This window comes from Anolis carolinensis, chromosome 2 (assembly GCF_035594765.1).
Source record: "Anolis carolinensis isolate JA03-04 chromosome 2, rAnoCar3.1.pri, whole genome shotgun sequence".
NCBI lineage: Eukaryota > Metazoa > Chordata > Lepidosauria > Squamata > Dactyloidae > Anolis > Anolis carolinensis.
This window is the reverse complement of record NC_085842.1, coordinates 137,341,938-137,359,169: the sequence shown is the minus strand read 5'-3', so window position 1 is coordinate 137,359,169 and position 17,232 is coordinate 137,341,938. Positions and strand designations below refer to the sequence as shown.

The 17,232-nt window shown below is 38.9% G+C and overlaps 2 protein-coding genes across 2 annotated transcripts; both read right to left on the bottom strand.

Moving 5' to 3' along the window:
- Positions 1-382: 382 nt before the first annotated feature.
- LOC100559577 (lipocalin-15) lies at positions 383-6,380 on the bottom strand. The gene is made up of 7 exons (XM_003217186.2): positions 6,109-6,380; positions 4,538-4,677; positions 3,506-3,576; positions 2,846-2,953; positions 1,625-1,726; positions 1,307-1,328; positions 383-536 (listed from the first exon to the last, which is right to left on the bottom strand). The coding sequence occupies exons 1-7, from the start codon at positions 6,199-6,201 to the stop codon at positions 530-532; spliced, it is 543 nt and encodes a 180-aa protein (XP_003217234.1). The 5' UTR covers positions 6,202-6,380; the 3' UTR covers positions 383-529.
- Positions 6,381-6,517: 137 nt separating this feature from the next.
- On the bottom strand, positions 6,518-12,840 carry LOC100559774 (lipocalin). The gene is made up of 7 exons (XM_062970640.1): positions 12,659-12,840; positions 10,855-10,994; positions 10,524-10,600; positions 10,009-10,122; positions 9,021-9,122; positions 8,757-8,785; positions 6,518-6,603 (listed from the first exon to the last, which is right to left on the bottom strand). The coding sequence occupies exons 1-6, from the start codon at positions 12,758-12,760 to the stop codon at positions 8,763-8,765; spliced, it is 558 nt and encodes a 185-aa protein (XP_062826710.1). The 5' UTR covers positions 12,761-12,840; the 3' UTR covers positions 6,518-6,603; positions 8,757-8,762.
- Positions 12,841-17,232: the final 4,392 nt, after the last annotated feature.

The following is a 17,232-nucleotide window of genomic DNA, read 5'->3' as shown; positions in this document are numbered from 1 at the left end:
CTATACTTGGATAAACTCATTCCTCTTTCTTAATAGCTGTGGATCAGGGAACACATTCTGCATATGCTCAGAGGCTCCCTGATTTTGAATCTTATCCACACACACATATATCCTGCTATAATTAGATATATTTATGTACATAAACTCCTATAATAAGACAAACTTGCTATGGATAAGAGAAAGCACTCTGCATATGCTCAGAATACATCTCTCTGATTTTCAGCCTTGTGTGTGTATGTATATAGTATATTCCATATAACTATCTCTATCCAACTTCAGTATGGCTGAAGCATGGCGCAAGCCTTCTTTGATAGGTAAACAAAGACATTCTGTGCGTTATTTGTGGATTTCCCTCCCATGGACCAAATGATACAAAGAAAAATATATTTTGAAATTATGTTTATTATTATTCAGCAAGAAGGAATTGGGGAATTGAAGAGCCAGGTCAAAAATTGCAGAAGATGTGAAAGAGGAAGGGGAAATGTGCGATTTCTGATTTGGAGGAGGTCCAGAGCTTTAGCTGTCTTCTTCATCCACTGAAAAATAATAATAAATATCATTATTATTTGTAAGAATAAATATTATTATTACTTGTAATTATAAATACTATTGGGTTGCTGTGAGTTTTCCGGGATGTATGGCCATGTCCCAGAAACATTATCTCCTGACATTTCGCCCACATCTATGGCAGGCATCCTCAGAGGTAGGCAAGTGGGGTTTATATATCTGTGGAAGGTCCAGGGTGAGAGAAAGAGCTCTTGTCTGTTTGAGATAAGTGTGAATGGTTGCAATTGGCAGTCGAAATGTCAGGAGAGAATGCTTCTGGAACATGGCCTTACAGCCCAGAAAACTCACAGAAACCCAATGATTGCGGCCACGAAAACCTTTGACAACATATAAATACTATTATTTGTAACAATATTTATGACGAGAAACCTTATGATTGTTTGTAATAGTAAATATTATTATTTATAATGACACAAATCAGTATTAATTTTAAAGATAATCGTTATTATTGTTATTTGTAATAATAATAATTATTAAGGATACATACTGCATTATTGCTATTAATGATGATAATTATTATTTATAATAATATGATTACTTGTATTAATAATATGTGAGTAAGCACCAGATCATGCTTTCGAATCAAGTCCATCCAATGGTCTTAATTTGATTAATTCTTTGTCTTCAAAACATTCCCCTTTCTGTTCTCCCTCAGTTTTTGCCTGTTGCTACAAATGTTTCATAGGCTTCTCCAAGAACAGATCTTGGGAAACTACAGATCTCCTATCTCCCCACTCACCTGAGAGCCCTGAAGCACACATCTGGAAAGCAAAAAGGGAAAAGGTGAATGAGTAAAAAAAACTAAGGAGCCATGGAGTGAGTTATTCGGGGATTTGCTACCGTAATTGGTGAAGAATTCAAACTCTGACCCTTCCTGATTCAAGGGGGTCTAACCTAATAAGGACTAAGGATGAGGTTTCTAGCCCAATATTTTCATAGTTGCCTTGAGAGCCAACATGGTTTGGGCTATGATACTAAATGACCCAGTTTCGAATCTTTAATCAGCCACTGAAACGCATTGGGGAGATCACACTCTCTCAGCCTCCTTTGAACTCACCAGACTTGGGCAGGATTGCCATCATGTCATCACTGAGTCCAACGCTGTGATAGTACGCCTTGAATTTCTCCAATATCTCTGGAGTCAGTTCTGGATTTCGGGCTGAATGTCAGTGAAAAATCAATATTAGGGCCCATAACCACTTAGTAATTATTGCCTTCCTTTTTATTAGAAATTACAACCTTCTCCACGCATTCTCTAGTCATGTGATGATCCTGTTGCTTACTGTTTGTATGTATGTTCTGGTGTGCAGCTTCCTTTACTCTATGGTTCCTGAGAAGTTATAAAAGGGGCTGAAGATCACATGATCACAGCAGACTGACAAACTACTGCAGACAGGCTACAGACTACTTCAGACCTCATATCACACACTTACTTGCTGTTTTTGCTGTAAGAGATGTCCTGGCAGATGGCACAGATAATTATCTCAAACATATCTGAAACTGGACTGATAAGTTTTGTACCTGTGTATGCTGAACACATAATGGTTGTGAGTAAACCAAATATGTTTTTTTTAATCAAAGTCTGCTTCATTTTTGGCTCTTGAGTGCATGTTATAAAACAAGTTTTTTTTATGGAAGAGTATATGGAACTGAAAAACATTTCTGAAGCACTGCTGTTTTTTATGCACTGGCAAAATCTCTGTTTTCCTAACAAATCAGAGATAACAGGTCAACTGAAACCATTGCCTTGCATATCTTTATCTGATTGTATATCATAAGAGAAGATTCTACTCAAAAGGGTTTTGGCTCTTCTCTGAAAGATCATGCTTATGTAAAAAAATTATGATCTCCAAAAGGTTATGAATGCCATTTTCAAAAATGTTTTTGGATGACAGTTCACATTATTCCCCAGCTAGCAATGCTGAATTCCTTTTTGAATGATAGCTCCCATCATCTCTCAGCTACCAAAACAGCCCTCTTCTTCTTTTGATGACATCTCCCATCAACCTCCAACTAGCAATACTGCTTTCCTCTTTCTTGAAATGACAAATCTTATCATCCACCAGAGATCATTCCCCTCTTTTTGGATGACAGCTCCCATCACCTTCCAGCTGGGAAAGCTTCTCCCCTTTTTTGGATAACAGCTCCTATAATCCCATAGATAACAAAATTCCCTTCCTCTTTCATTGGATGGCGGCTCCCATCATCTCCCAGAAATCAATTCCTTTTCCTTCTTATTCCGGATGACATCTCCCATCATCCCCCATTGATACGTAACTGAGAACCTGGACGGTGGTGCTGCTCGGCTCTCCTTCGGACTCCTTGAATGTATAAAGGTAAGCCACCTCCGAATAGTCAGTCTCCATTACACGCATCTCTTGTTTGCCTTTCTCAGCAGGAAGAAAAAGTTAACTTATTTAATTGTAACTTCTTTTTAAAAAGCAACTACATTTACTGTACCTAGCATGCATTTTGGCAAGAAGGGTGCACCTGCACCTTGAAATGATTGGTTCCACTTGAATGTGCCATAAATCAGTGCAATGGAATTCAAGGAGTTGTAGTTTTACGATTGTTGTTATTATAGTATTATTATTATTATTATTATTATTATTATTATTATTATTATTACATGGTCTTGGGCCTTCTTTGCCAAAGAGCACCAAACTACATCTCCCAGGGTTCCATAGCATTCACAGTGATGTGGAACTGCAGATTTTGAATTCTTATAATGGATATCATTATAGTATTTTACAAGAAGGGGAAAGGCACTTTGCACATGCTCAGAGGCACTAGTGAGACTTTCAAGGATGGCCCAGTTCAAAATGAGATGGACGTCTTCATTTTGAAAGATACTTTTCACATGCTCAGTGGTATCAGCAATGCTTTAAACTGCAATCCTACATAAAGGCACTTTGTGCATACTCAGAGGCACACCTACCATCAATAACGAAGCGTCCAGGCTGCTCTGTCTTTTTAAAATGTATCTCTATTGGCTTACATTCCTCCTGGCTGTAAATGAAAAGAAAAATATGTAACAAAAACAATAAAGCAAATGTGAAAGTTTGAAATTTATTTGTCCTGCACTTGCAAGGCAGAAGGCCAGTCTCCAAATATTATTTCATATTTGTCCAGAGTCTAAAGTTTATTTTTGAAATTTTTTGACATTTATTTGAAAATTGGTTCACTTTGACCTTACATATTGGAGGATAATTCTCCAAATAGTCTTGCATATTTGCCCAGAATCCTCAAACTATTTTTGCAGTATGATTTTAATGCATTTTTTGTACCTTTTGAAATGTTTGAACTTTTTGAAAGTTGATTCACTTTGACCTTACAAGGTGGCTGATCATTCTCAAAATATTCTTGGGTATTTTCTTTTTGCAGTTCAAACTTTTTTGAACTTTAAATTGTTTTTTTAAAACTTTTTTTGAAAATTGATTCACTCTGACCTTACAAGTCAGAAGATCATTCTCTGAACATTCTTGCATATTTGCCCAGTCCTCAGTTTATTTTTTTACCGTTTGAACTTTTTAAAAACTTTTGAACTTTTTTGTACTTTTTCAAACATTTTGAAATATTTAATTATTTTTATTGGTTCACTCCAACCTTCCAAGGCGGAGGAATCATTTCCCAAATATTCTAGCATGTTTCTCTGGTGTTCTCAATTTATTTTTTGCATGACAATGGAATCTACATCCAAGCAAAATGCCTTGTTTGTATTGAAACACTCATAATCTTCTTTCTCACATTATATTGATTTACTATATTGTTGCAACAGATTTGATTTATTATGCTGTTGCATCGTATTTACTATATTGTTGCACTATACCATTGAAAAAGAAATATAGATGACCTAAAAAAAATTAAAATGGGGTACAGAGGTGTCCATTGAAGGTTTAGTTTTATTTTGGAGCTGTCTGTTTTAAAGTACGGACAGAAACCCAGAGCGGACTAAGGTCCAGATACTTACAGAGGGTAGCCAGTCAGAAAGGTCATGTCTCCATTGGGGAGGGGCCGGATGATGGCCACGGAGGTAGTCATCAGGTTCTTCATGCTCTGGAATATCGGACAGTCGGAGGCACCGGCCATCAAGTGCCAGGACCCTGCAAACTGGACAAAAAGGACCAGTTTGATGTCATTTGGTCGTTTCTGCTCTATTTAACCTCCCTCCTTGGAAGCGGGCATAGAGTATTAGACTATATGACTCGGGATCATAGAATCCTAGAGTTGGAAGAGGGCCATTCAGCTTAACCCTCTTTTACCAGAAAGGACACCATCCAATCCCTCCCAACAGATGTCTGTCATAGAATCATAGAGTCCTAGAGTTAGAAGAGACCTCAAAGGGCAAGCCAGCCCAACTCTCTTCTGCCAGGAAGGAAAAGCACCATCAGAGCCCTCTTGACAGATGGCCATCCAACCTCAAAGACGAAACGATTTTATTGATCAGCCAATTGGCCTTATCAAAATACGCAATATAATCACAATGAACAGTATACATCTAGTCCAAATAAAAATATAAATTTAAATATACATATACAGAAGGAAAAAATGGAGGTGGTCTACTGGTAGCCAAGTGTAACTTAATCCTAAGTATGTACATCAGGTGTCCTTGTACACCGTATCTGATCAATATACTCTAATCTCCTTTTAGATGTTTTATAAGATAAAGAGCATTTTTTGTTGTTAAGACAGGGTTAGAACCAGCTAGTAAAATGTGGTTTTGGCAGAAGTATCCCAGCTCGTTTTATGTACAAGTAAAAGACCATAAGTGTTGTTTCTTATTTTTTTCACACAGACAGGATTTTTGTAATATGTGGTTCAAATTTTCAACTTCAGCGGTGCTGTAGATACAGAGTCTTTAATTAATTATTAATACAAGGAAGCTTGTATCTGACCACTAGTTTGTTCTGCCAAGAATAATTTTGGGAGTCTACCATTTTCCAAATTTGTAATTTTTGACCAATAATTGAAGACCAGATTTTGGCAAGATCTTTGATGGAGTATATTTCTAATTCATCTCTGACAGCCGCAGAGGTGGCCCTTATGCCTACTCCCAGCATTTGTCTTAGAAATTTTGATTGGGTCTGTTCCATTATCGGTAATTTGTTTCGACCCCAAATTTCTGCCCCGTATAATATCATAGGTACAATCTTAGCTTTATAAACTTTTACTATCAGGCTTAAGGACCCTGGGTATCTATGGTTAGTAGAGTATTTGAACATGCCCTAGTTTTAATTGTGTATGAGTGAATTTGTGCAGAAACAATATATCCTGCATTTGAAAAGTGTGTCCATTGGGAACGTCCAAAGCTTGTTCGAATCCCCATTGAGCCATGGGAACTCGTTGGCAAACTTCCTTTGGGTATAATACATCCTTCTAAGAGAAACCCTTATAAAATGGGAAATAGCAGTATGGCTTTGAGACCTGGGTTTGAATCCCCGCTCAACCCTGGAAACTTTCTAAGTAACACTCTCTCAGCCTTAAAGGATGTCAGGGCACTGCAATCCCTTACATTTGCTTCCTGGGAGTTGTAGTTCCTACCTTTTCGAGGTCGAAATCCGGTTGAATAGTAACATCGGCCTGAGCAGCAAAGGCCCAAAGCAAAAGGAAGAGCGGTGGCAGCAGGAGAGCCATCTTTTTCAGATCCTAAATATGGTTTTAGCTCCTTGGAAGGACCCTGATTTATACTAGAAATCTCATGCTCCCCTCCCCTCCGGTTGCATAACCATAACCCAGGCACCACTTAATACCCTTTAATTAAGGCATTAAAGTGGCCTTAAGAAGGACAGGAGGATTAAGTGAAAAGAGAGCCTTCAAAGGTTTTACATCAAATCCCTTTTTTCCCCTATTGGGCCTTTTGGACATCTATAGAATTGAATTCATAGTGCATTGCCTTTGGTTTTGTCGTGGAAACATTGCCAACCAAAAAAAGATGCAACCGAAACAGCTGTATATTGAATTTTAATTTTATTATTAATCAAGAGAGTTTGCTCAATCCCAGGAATTGGGCGGACACTTCCTTCTTCCCTTTGGTGTCTTGGGAAAAAAGGAAAAATACAGTAAGAAATACATATTCTCAATATATATTTTATTCTCAAATGGAAGTTTTTTTTCAATTATCAGAGATGCTTTAGTGCATGGCTTTGGGTCTCAGTTCCTGAGATACAATTGGGGAGTAAATATTATGATCATTATGATAACTAGTACAGTAGAGTCTCACTTATCCAAGCCTCGCTTATCCATGTTTCTGGATTATCCAAGCCATTTTTGTAGTTAATGTTTTCAATATATCGTGATATTTTGGTGCTAAATTCGTAAATACAGTAATTACAACATAACATTACTGCGTATTGAACTGCTTTTTCTGTCAAATGTGTTGTAAAACATGATGTGTTGGTGCTTAATTTGTAAAATCATAATCTAATTTGATGTTTAATAGGCTTTTCCTTAATCCCTCCTTATTATCCAAGATATTCGCTTATCCAAGCTTCTGCCGGCCTGTTTAGCTTGGATAAGTGAGACTCTACTGTATTATTAATATTATTGAGTTTTAGACCATATCATATGTTTATAATAAATATGTCATGTAATATTATAATAAATATAATATGCCATATGTTAATATAATAATATTTATAATTAATAAAATATCATGTAATACATATACAATTAGGACAAATATTTATTATAATAAATATAATATATTTTAATAATAAATATATCATACAATCTCATATAAGCATAAGACAATAAAAGGTAAAGTTAAGTCTAGTTGTGTCTGACTCTGGGAGTTGTTGCTCATCTCCATTTCTAAGAGCCGGTGTTGTCCATAGACACCTCCAAGGTGATGTGGCTGGCATAACTGCATGGTGTGCTGTTACCTTCCTGCCAAGGCAGTATCTATTGATCTACTCACCTTTACTGTTTTTGAACTGCTAGGTTGGCAGAAGCTGGGGCTAACAGCAGGAGCTCACCCCACTCCCTGGATTCGAACTGTATACCTTTCAGTCAACAAGTTCGGCAGCTCAGCAGTTTAATCTGCTGCACCACCAGGGGCTCCATAAGATAATATATAATATTTATAATCAATATAATATAATTTAATGTTATATAATAAACATACTATTAGGAGAAATATATCATAATGGTATATTTATTCTATAATATTTTAATATATAGTATTTCTAATAATAAATAGCACATCATACAATATCATATATTATAAGAATATAACATAATGGCTATAATAAATATAACATCATTTATATTTCTAATAATATATCATAAATAAATATAATATACTATAATATAATAAATATAATAAATACCATATTATATTATAACATTATATCATATAGGACAATATTGTATATGTATGTATATGTGTGTGTGTGTGTGTGTGTGTATATATATATATATATATCGGTATATATATTCATGATATTCCACATTTTGGAATACATGGAAGATTGAGTAGGTTTATTCTATTCAAAACAAATAATGGGGTTCAGAGCTGTATTTTTTTATACATTTACTTTTAATTACATTTACTATATTTCAATTGTACTTTAACACACCAATATTTATTTATTTTTAAATGTATTTGCTTTGTTTTAAATTGCTATTAGAGTGTGTGGCTGTTAGCCACCATAAGCCCCCATGAGACAAAAGGCAGGGTATAAAGTTAATACTACTACTACTACTAATAATAAAAATGATGATGATGATTATGATGTTGATGTTGCAATCCCAGGCAACATCAGGATTGACGAGAAGCAACTCGAAAAACTGACACGATACAAGGATTTGAAGATCGAACAGCAAAGACTCTGGGACATGCCAGTAAAGTCAGTCTCAGTAGTGATCGGTGCACTGGGGGCAGTGCCTAAAGACCTTGGCCTGACCTTAAACACAATTGTCGCTGACAAAATTACCATCTGTCAGCTGCAAAAGGCTATCCTACTCAGATCTGCATGCATTATTCGCCGATACATCACATAGTCCTAGACACATGGGAAGTGTCCAACATGTGATCCAATGCAACAGCCAGCATAGTGATCTTGTTTGTTGTGTACTAATCTTGTTGTGTATCAAATAATAATAATGATATCTGCCTGAAAAAGATCCAAAATTGGGGAAATGGAAAGTTTTGCACTCAGGACCTTGCTAGAGGAATGCCGTAGACTCACCTGTTATTATATAGACTCCATGCAGAGGTCTGTTGGGGAAGGAAAACAGAAAGAAAAATGTCAGAAAAGAGGGATATGAATAAATGCTTGGGTATGGCGAAAGGGACATCATGAGGTCCTCTATTCCACACACACACACAATCTCAAATATACTTCCAGGTAACGCTTTTGCACCCCAAATTCCCCATTGCCTTCACTTCTGTTCAGGCTAATGCTTGACTGAGTTACTTTTCCTTTAGGGTACAACTCCCAGAATCTTCTCACCGGTCCTGGGCAGGATAAGGATCTGTTCTGGGTTCAAACCCTGCTCCAAACCAAAGCGGGTGAATTTCTCCACCAGCTCAGGCCTCAGGTATTTGGTCCGACCTGAAAATGGATGGAGAAAGACAAGAAGGGTCAAGGAACCACGGCTTTAAGAGATAACAAAAATCATGAAGTTACAGGGGAAACCAGAGATCATTTAGTCTGACTATGGCCTAAAGGTCTACAAAAGAGAGTCCTCCAAGGTAGTCCTTTTTCAATTTGAGGTGGATGGGATCCACAAAGGTCATCTAGTTCAAAGGTCATCTAGGTCTGCCAATGTAGGAAGACATAATCAAAGCCCTCCTGACAAATGGCCATCCAACCACTGTTAAAGACCTCGAAAGAAGGAGAGTCCATCACACTCCCTATTCCATCAACATTTGAAGGGGATTCCAAAGGTCATCTAGTCCAACCTTTTTCTTCTATACAGGAAGACACAATCCCATCTAACCATGGTTCAAAGGCCTCCAAAAAAGGAAAGACTGCCAGTCTGTGAGTCATCTCTTTCCACTAGAGTCAAAAGGGCTCCCCAAAGGACATCTAGTTCAACCCCCTTCTGCCAATGCAGGAAGACACAATCAAAGCCCTCCTGACAGATGGCCATCCAACTACTGTTGAAAGACCTCCAAAGGAGACTCCAAGGTGGTCAAACCCAAACATCATCTAGTCCAACGCCAATCATCGACAACTAAAGCCCTCCTGCAAGATGTCCATTTGATCCCTCTTTAAAGATCTCTAAAGAAGGAAGAAGTCTATATTCTATTTAGTATCATCATCATCAACATCATCATCATCATCTTAATAGAGACCAAAAGTGAATAGAGATCCATCCAGTAGAGTTGGAGGGGGACTCCAAGGGTAATCTAGTCCAATCCCCTTCTGCCAATGCAGGAAAACACAACCAAAACCCTCCCGACAGATGGCCATCCAACCAGATATGGATACGCACCATACAAAGAGACCATGGTGAATGTCTGTCCATCTTTGACTTTCTGCCCCACCAGCAAAGCGTATTCATTGTAGTTGGTCTCTACGACACGGACGTCAGATGTGGTCCCTGAATCTGGAACAGAAATGAGGGCAATATTTTGCCCCTTTAGCCTTTTCTGAGGATTCTATAATTTTATATTGGCGTTCTTAAAAGATTGGAAAGCACCCACAAGATTAATCTAGTCCATTGTTGTACATGGAAATAATGGTAGCAACAAGAAAGAAAGAAAGAAAGAAAGAAAGAGAGAGAGAGAGAGAGAGAGAAAGGAAGGAAGGAAGGAAGGAAGGAAGGAAGGAAGGAAGGAAGGAAGGAAAGAAGAAGGGAGGGAGGGAAACAGAGAAATAAATAAGGAAAGAAGGGGAAAAATAAGGAAGCATATTAGAAAGGAAAGAGGGAAGAAGGGAGGGAGCCACTTTATGGGGTCCCAGCCACATATAAAGGGGATACTAGGACCCAAAGCACCTCCAACTTACAAGAACTGGTGTAGCGGAAGCGCCCAGCCTCCTCTGTCCGGACGAAGAGGCTCTTTCGGGTCTCGCATTTATCTGCTCTGGAAGAAAGGTCAAGACATGGGTCTGGTTAACTAAGCAGGGGGCCAAAGAAGGTCACAGGGCTATGGGACATTATGCTTTAACCTGCATTTGACAAGGAGGGGCATATAATCTGCATGGACAGGTCTATAAAAATGCCCCCTTTGGGAGTCATGAGTTTGAGATTTCCCAAAGGCGAGAAATCTCAGGGCAAAAGAGTGGTCTTGAAAAATAACGTTTGCCTCTTTGCACTCTCAGGGTCCAAAGCCCTTACTTGGGGTAGGTAGAGATAACCTCCAGGTTCCCTTCAGCCGTTGGGGAGACCACCGTGGAGCACATCTTCATCACGGACTTCTTCTCCTGGAACCAGCGGGAATTGGAGGCAAAGCCGATGCTGAACCAGCGCCCAGTGAACTGGATCCGAACAAAGAAAGATGACAGGAAGTGAGAGAAATATATAGGTGAGGGAAATTCACTCCTGAAAGAGTTATCATGAGAAAAAGGTGTCTGTACTGAAGCTTTCTCACCAATCCTTGTTTCCACAACAAGCCAATTTTTTCAAAATCCAATTATTACAGGGACAGAAAGTGAGGTGAAATCTGGACAGAGGGACAGATAAGCAAAACAAACAGCACGGGGATATTTACCCTTCCCTATGCTATCCAAGGCATGCATGCATATACATATGGAGTTACACTTAAAAATCTACCTGTTCTGATTTACATATGAATTCAACTTAAGAACAAACCTACAGAACCTATCTTGTTAGTAATGTGGGGACTGCCTGTATATGTGTGAGTGTGTACATACATACATATACTGTATATGCTAAATGATTTGTAATGAATGTTTTCCACATCTGCTAGGTGATTGTATCTAGATAAATATTGGCTACATGATTAATAATGGATATTTGCTAAATCTGGTGGGTAATTATCTCTTATCTATTTAGATATCAGCTAAATGGTCAGTATTGAATGTTTGTTAAATCAGCTGGATGATTCTAGATAGATAGATATCAGCTAAATGATCAATAATGACTTTGCTAAATCTGCTGGATGATTCTAGATTGGTAGATAGAAATTTGCTACAGTGTCAGTATTGAATGTTTGCTTAATCTGTTGGGTGATTCTATTTATATCTATATGCAGCGGGTTAAACCGCTGAGCTGCAGAACTTGCAGACCAGAAGGTCGGCAGCTCGAATCCACAGGACAGGGTGAACTCCCATTGTCAGCCCCAGCTTCTGCCAACCTAGCTGTTTGAAAACATGCAAATGTAGTAGATCAATAGGTACTGCTTCAGCAGGAATGCAACAATGCTCCATGCAGTCATGCCACATGACCTAGGAGGCATCTACGGACAACACCGGCTTTTCGGAATAGAAATGCAGATGGGCACCATCCCCCAAAGTTAGACTTAATATCAAGGGGAAACCTTTACCTTTACCTTAGATAGATATCAGCTAAATGATCAATAATGAATGTTTGCTAAATCTGCTGGATTATATCTCGATAGACAGACAGACAGACAGACAGACAGACAGATAGATATCAGCTAAATGATCAATAATAAATGTTTTCTGGATGATTACATCTAGATAGATGGATAGATCAGTTACATGATCACTAATGACTGTTTACAAAATCTGCTGGTTGATTAGATGCCAAGTAAATTTTTCATAATTAATGTTTGTTAATTCGGCTGGGAGATTAAATTTCTCTATCAATCTATCTGTCTAGATAAATAGATGTCAGCTAAATTATCAATGAGTGTGTGCTAAATGTGCTGAAACTAAATCCGTTTTGAGTCTTTGTGGAGAGAAAAAGCTGGGTATAAATAAACAAAAGAATAATAACTATAATGCAGTAATAATAAATCTGTTTGTCTGTCTAGATACTAGCTACATGATAATGACTGTTTACCAAATCTGCTTGTTGATTCTATCTATATAGATAGATAACTGACTAAATGATCAATAACTGATGTTTGTGAAATGATAGGAGCTTTCATCCTCAAAAGCCGCTCTCTGCTAACCATCTGCTTGCCAAAGAAGAAAAGGGGCCATACTCTATCTACCTGGTCTTGCTGGAAGTCCACTTGCACTGGTACCTCTCCCCGAACTCGGACCAGGCCCAAGAGGAGCACAAGGGCCCCTAATCCACAGAAACTGCTCCGCATGGCTGGTGTAGCTTTTGTTGTCTGACCTCTTGTCCAAAGAAGAGCGGCTGAACAAATGCAAGGGACCCCTGGTTGCCTGGCCTCTATTTATCCTGCACTCTGGTCAGCAGGATGCCTAGTTCCCCCTCCCTCCCCAGGATGGGTTATGCAAGAGAGAAAAGGGTGGAAAGAAAAGAACAATGACAACAACAGCCTGAAAAAATATTCCCATTCTCTCCAGCCAATTTCCCGCTTGGATGTCCAAAGGTCAGTTTCCAAAACATTTGCCCTTGCTATGAACAAACAAACTGGACCTTTGGTCTTGGAACCAACTGCTGCAAAATGGGTTGTGTGTATTGGATTCATGGGTTGGCTGGAGTAACTTCAGATCCCAGCTTCCACTTCTTTGGTTTAGATGACCACTGGATATAGAAATCCATAACTGGAGGGACTCAGGAGGTAATCTAGTTCAACCCATGTTGGATTTGTTAGAGTGGCCACAAAGTCCAGTGTCCATGTTTCTGGTTTAAACAGTCCCTAGATATAGAAATCCATAACTGGAGGGACTCAGGAGGTAATCTAGTTCAACCCATGTTGGATTTGTTAGAGTGGCCACAAAGTCCAGTGTCCATGTTTCTGGTTTAAACAGTCCCTAGATATAGAAATCCATAACTGGAGGCACCTCAGAGGTCTAACTCCAGTGTTTTTGAATGACCACAGAGTCCAGCATCCATGTTGCTGAAACAGGCTGATTCCATCAAGTACAAGTATCTAAATCTCTAGATGCCTCCAGTCATAGAAGCCTATTGTTTGGAAGGGCCCTAAAGGCTATGTAGTCTGACCCCAATGATGGATTTGAGGATGGCTTGGAGTGACCACAAACTTCAGCATCTACTTTGCTGAAACAGTCTGACCACCTCCAAGAGTTTGGATTCTGATTTAGATGGCCTCCTGACATAGAAACCCAGTTGGAAGGATCTGAGAGGTCATATAATTCAATCCTAGTGATGGATTTGGCATGGGTTGAAGTGATCTCCGAGTGCCAGCATCCAGACTTCTGGTTTAGATAACCTCCAGATAGGGAAACCCATAGTTTAGAAGAAACCTAAAGGACATCTAATGCAACCCCAGTGGATTTGCGGGTGGGTCCACAGAAGTGGTATCACAGAGTCTAGAATCCATTGACTACCCCCAAAATGCATGGGATTCTGGGTTAGATGGCCTCTAGATATAGATATCAATTGTCTGGAAGAACACTAGAGGCCAATTGCCAATCCAATGCAGAATGTCTATCAGTCCAGCCTCTTTGATGACCTCAGAGCAGATGACCATCTCACCCAGCATAAAATTTCCCTATTTTGGAATATTTGGCCTTCCTGGGCTGCGATTTCTCTGGCTTGGTTTCCCCTTTGGAGACTTGGAGTGGAGCCCGGATTTTGACGTTTTTTTTGTTTCTCTACAGGATCCATCTTGTGATGTTTACATCAATTTGCACCCCATCAACAATCCCAAAACCCTGGCCAAAATAAAGGTTATGTAAGCGAACAAATATGCATTCCTACCGCACAGGGGGCGAAGAAAACATCTCAGTTCACCCTTGTTTTTAATTAAGAGGAAAATTTTAGCCTATTAAGATTCACCCTGGTGTCACGGTGCCAAACATTTCCCACTTAATAGGGAAAATATCCATAGGGATCCCTCTCCTTTTCCTCATAAAGAGGCCCATGGGCAAGGAGGCTCAGTCTATGGGGACACAAACTGTAGAGGTCTATGGGTGTTCATAGGTACATAGGCCTTTTTGGACTAGAATTCCCAAAAAACCCAGCTATAAGTGCCCCCTGTTGGACTACAGGTTCCATTAGACCCCAGTTTGGAACATGTTTTGGATAATGGAGTTGGCCTAATTAATGCATTGCTGGCTACCTAAGCTAGTTCTAAATAAATAAATAAGGCTTTATGGGACTTTTGGAGTGCTTCAAGGCCCCAAAGGTGAGGTCTTAGGACCATACTTTGCCCTACCTGGACTCGTTCTTTCTTTCCTTTCAGACAATTGGACAGGGCAGCCATTGGCATCACAGTCCTTTCGTCCACTGGAATCCCTTTGCTGCAAACTCTTCTGGGCAGCAAGATGGGGATGGACTGAGTTCATTCCGTCAAGAGAGATTTTCAGTGTTCCACATTCTCCATGGGGCGTTTAAAAAAATTGTAAAAATAAATATTGAACCACAATTCGAGCATGTTTCCTAAATCATTTTTCTGCTTCCTTTGGTTCACAATGCTCCAATTTCAAATCATCCATAATTTGAACATCCCTTTATTTTCAATTCTTAAATGCTCCAAAATGCAAATTGTTCATAGTTTGAACATCACTTATTTACAGTTCTGAAATGCTTCAAAATCTGAATCGTTTATGGAGTTGATGTGTTTTTTGTATGTGTGAAATGTAGATCCACAGTGTCTCTAAATCCATATTCTTGAAGTAGAGGAGGTATAAGGACATTTGGGATATTGCGATAAATGATAAATTGACATGTAAGATTAAAATTAAAAGAGGGATATTAAAAAAGGATGATTTTGGGAAGATATGGGGAAAATTTATAGAGTTTGTATATGTAGAAGGTAAGGGGAAAAAACCTGTAAAAGAAACAATGGAATTTTGGAAATAAATATTGTAACTGGCTGGTCTGGGGTGAAGGGATAGCACTAAGTGAGGGGTAATAAAAGGTAAATAATATGTAATATAGAGAGTGAAAATACTATATGAGCTTGATATACATAACTCTGTATTGCAAATTTGTTTAAGAATGTATACGTTTCAAGTATAAATAAATAAAAAAAAATTAAAAAAGAAAAAAAAAGAAGTAGAGGAGGTAGATACGGCTTTTGCGGGAAACATGGAAATAGATCAAGGAGTCTGGATGATCGAAAATGCTGAGTCAAGGTCCAGCCAGAATAACAATGTCTGAGCCATGGCTGAATCAGAATAACGATATCCAAGAGTGCAAAATGCTGCTTCAGAGTGTAGTGGAGTTCCCTTTGTCCAAAGGTTTTTATAAAGATTTTCTAGTTTTTCTTTTGTATTGCATTGTATTGGATTTTATCCAGATCATGAAATGTCATAAGTTTTTCTTCACTTATGACGTTTCTTGATCTGGACAAAATACATTACAATGACACTGTGGGTTTCCCTCCCTCCCTACTCCGCCTTAACCTTTCTTGGGCAGGAGAAAGATCTACTCTAGACATGGATGAAGTACCGGTATATCTTCCATAATTACAACTCTAGATCCCTCTAGTTATTTTATCTAGAGACAGCTGAAATGAGATCCCCCCCCCCTCCTCTTCAAACTTATTCAATACCCTCAATGTATAACTGGGGACCTTTTTCCTTTTAAAAATAAAATGTAGCAAATTGTTGCCCTTCTTTTCTGAAGTTCTTGTGACTTTTTTCTCCTGAGCATCCTTACAAGTTTGACCCATTTGCCTGTTGTTGGTATTTCTGTCAGTTTTCAGCATATAACAGTCTCGCCTTTTTGAAAGCAGGAGGGCCATCTGTCAGAAGAGCTTTGATTGTGTTCCTGCCTGGCAGGATGGGGTTGCTGTGAGTTTTCTGGGCTGTATGGCCATGTTCCAGAAGCATTCTCTCCTGAAGTTTCACCCACATCTATGGCAGGCATCCTCAGAGGTTGTGAGGTCTGTTGGAAACTAGGCAAGTGGGGTTTATATTTCTGTGGAAGGTCCAGCGTGGGAGGAATAACTCTCATCTGTTTGAGGCAGGTGTGAATGTTCCAATTGCCCATCTTGATTAGCATTGAATGGTCTTACAGCTTCAAAGCCTGGCTTCTTCCTGCCTGGGGGAATCTTTTGTTGGGAAGTGTTAATTTTATTTCTTACCCGCCTCTCCTCATGGCTCAAAGTGGGTTACAAAACAATGGAAATACGTAAGCACAGTAAAAATAACACAGATACACATATTAAAATGTCCCACTATAAAACCTACATACCAAAATGTGTCTCTGAGAAAAACATATTAAAATACACAAAACAGCAATCAAACAAAGGACACTTAAAATGTATGGTTAAAGACTGTCAGGGTAGGCCTGCCGGAAGAGAGGTCTTTACATGGTTTTTAAATTTAGCTCATTTAGCTGTTGGAGTTCTTCTGGCAGGTTATTCCACAGTCATTGGGGGGGGGGGCAATGAAAAGGTCCTCAGGGTGGTAGTTGCCAGGAGAAGGCGATCCTGTAGGTAACCTGGATGCAAACCATGTAGGGCTTTAAAGGTCAAAACCAATACCTTGTACTCTGCCCAGAAGCTAATTGGCAGCCAGTGGAGTGGCTTCAGGATAGGTGTATGCCCCATCTTCAAAAAGAGCAAACTATCAAGCAACTACTGACCAATCAGCTTGATTTTCAATACCAGAAAAGGTTTTAAAACGGACAATTAAACATTAAGTCAGCACATAGATAGAAAGGAATGCTGTGATTAGTAAG

What these genes read in the sequence shown, in the direction of transcription:
- LOC100559577 (XM_003217186.2), bottom strand. Translation starts at nt 6,201, where the DNA reads ATGGCTCTCCTGCTGCCACCGCTCTTCCTTTTGCTTTGGGCCTTTGCT. An exon ending in TGGACGCTTCGTTATTGATG is followed by an intron (nt 2,954 to 3,505) that starts GTAGGTGTGCCT and finishes CTGCTGAGAAAG; the next exon opens with GCAAACAAGAGATGCGTGTA. An exon ending in GGCAATCCTGCCCAAGTCTG is followed by an intron (nt 1,329 to 1,624) that starts GTGAGTTCAAAG and finishes TTTGCTTTCCAG; the next exon opens with ATGTGTGCTTCAGGGCTCTC.
- LOC100559774 (XM_062970640.1), bottom strand. Translation starts at nt 12,760, where the DNA reads ATGCGGAGCAGTTTCTGTGGATTAGGGGCCCTTGTGCTCCTCTTGGGC. An exon ending in CTTCCGCTACACCAGTTCTT is followed by an intron (nt 10,123 to 10,523) that starts GTAAGTTGGAGG and finishes TTTCTGTTCCAG; the next exon opens with ATTCAGGGACCACATCTGAC. An exon ending in CCTTATCCTGCCCAGGACCG is followed by an intron (nt 8,786 to 9,020) that starts GTGAGAAGATTC and finishes CTTCCCCAACAG; the next exon opens with ACCTCTGCATGGAGTCTATA.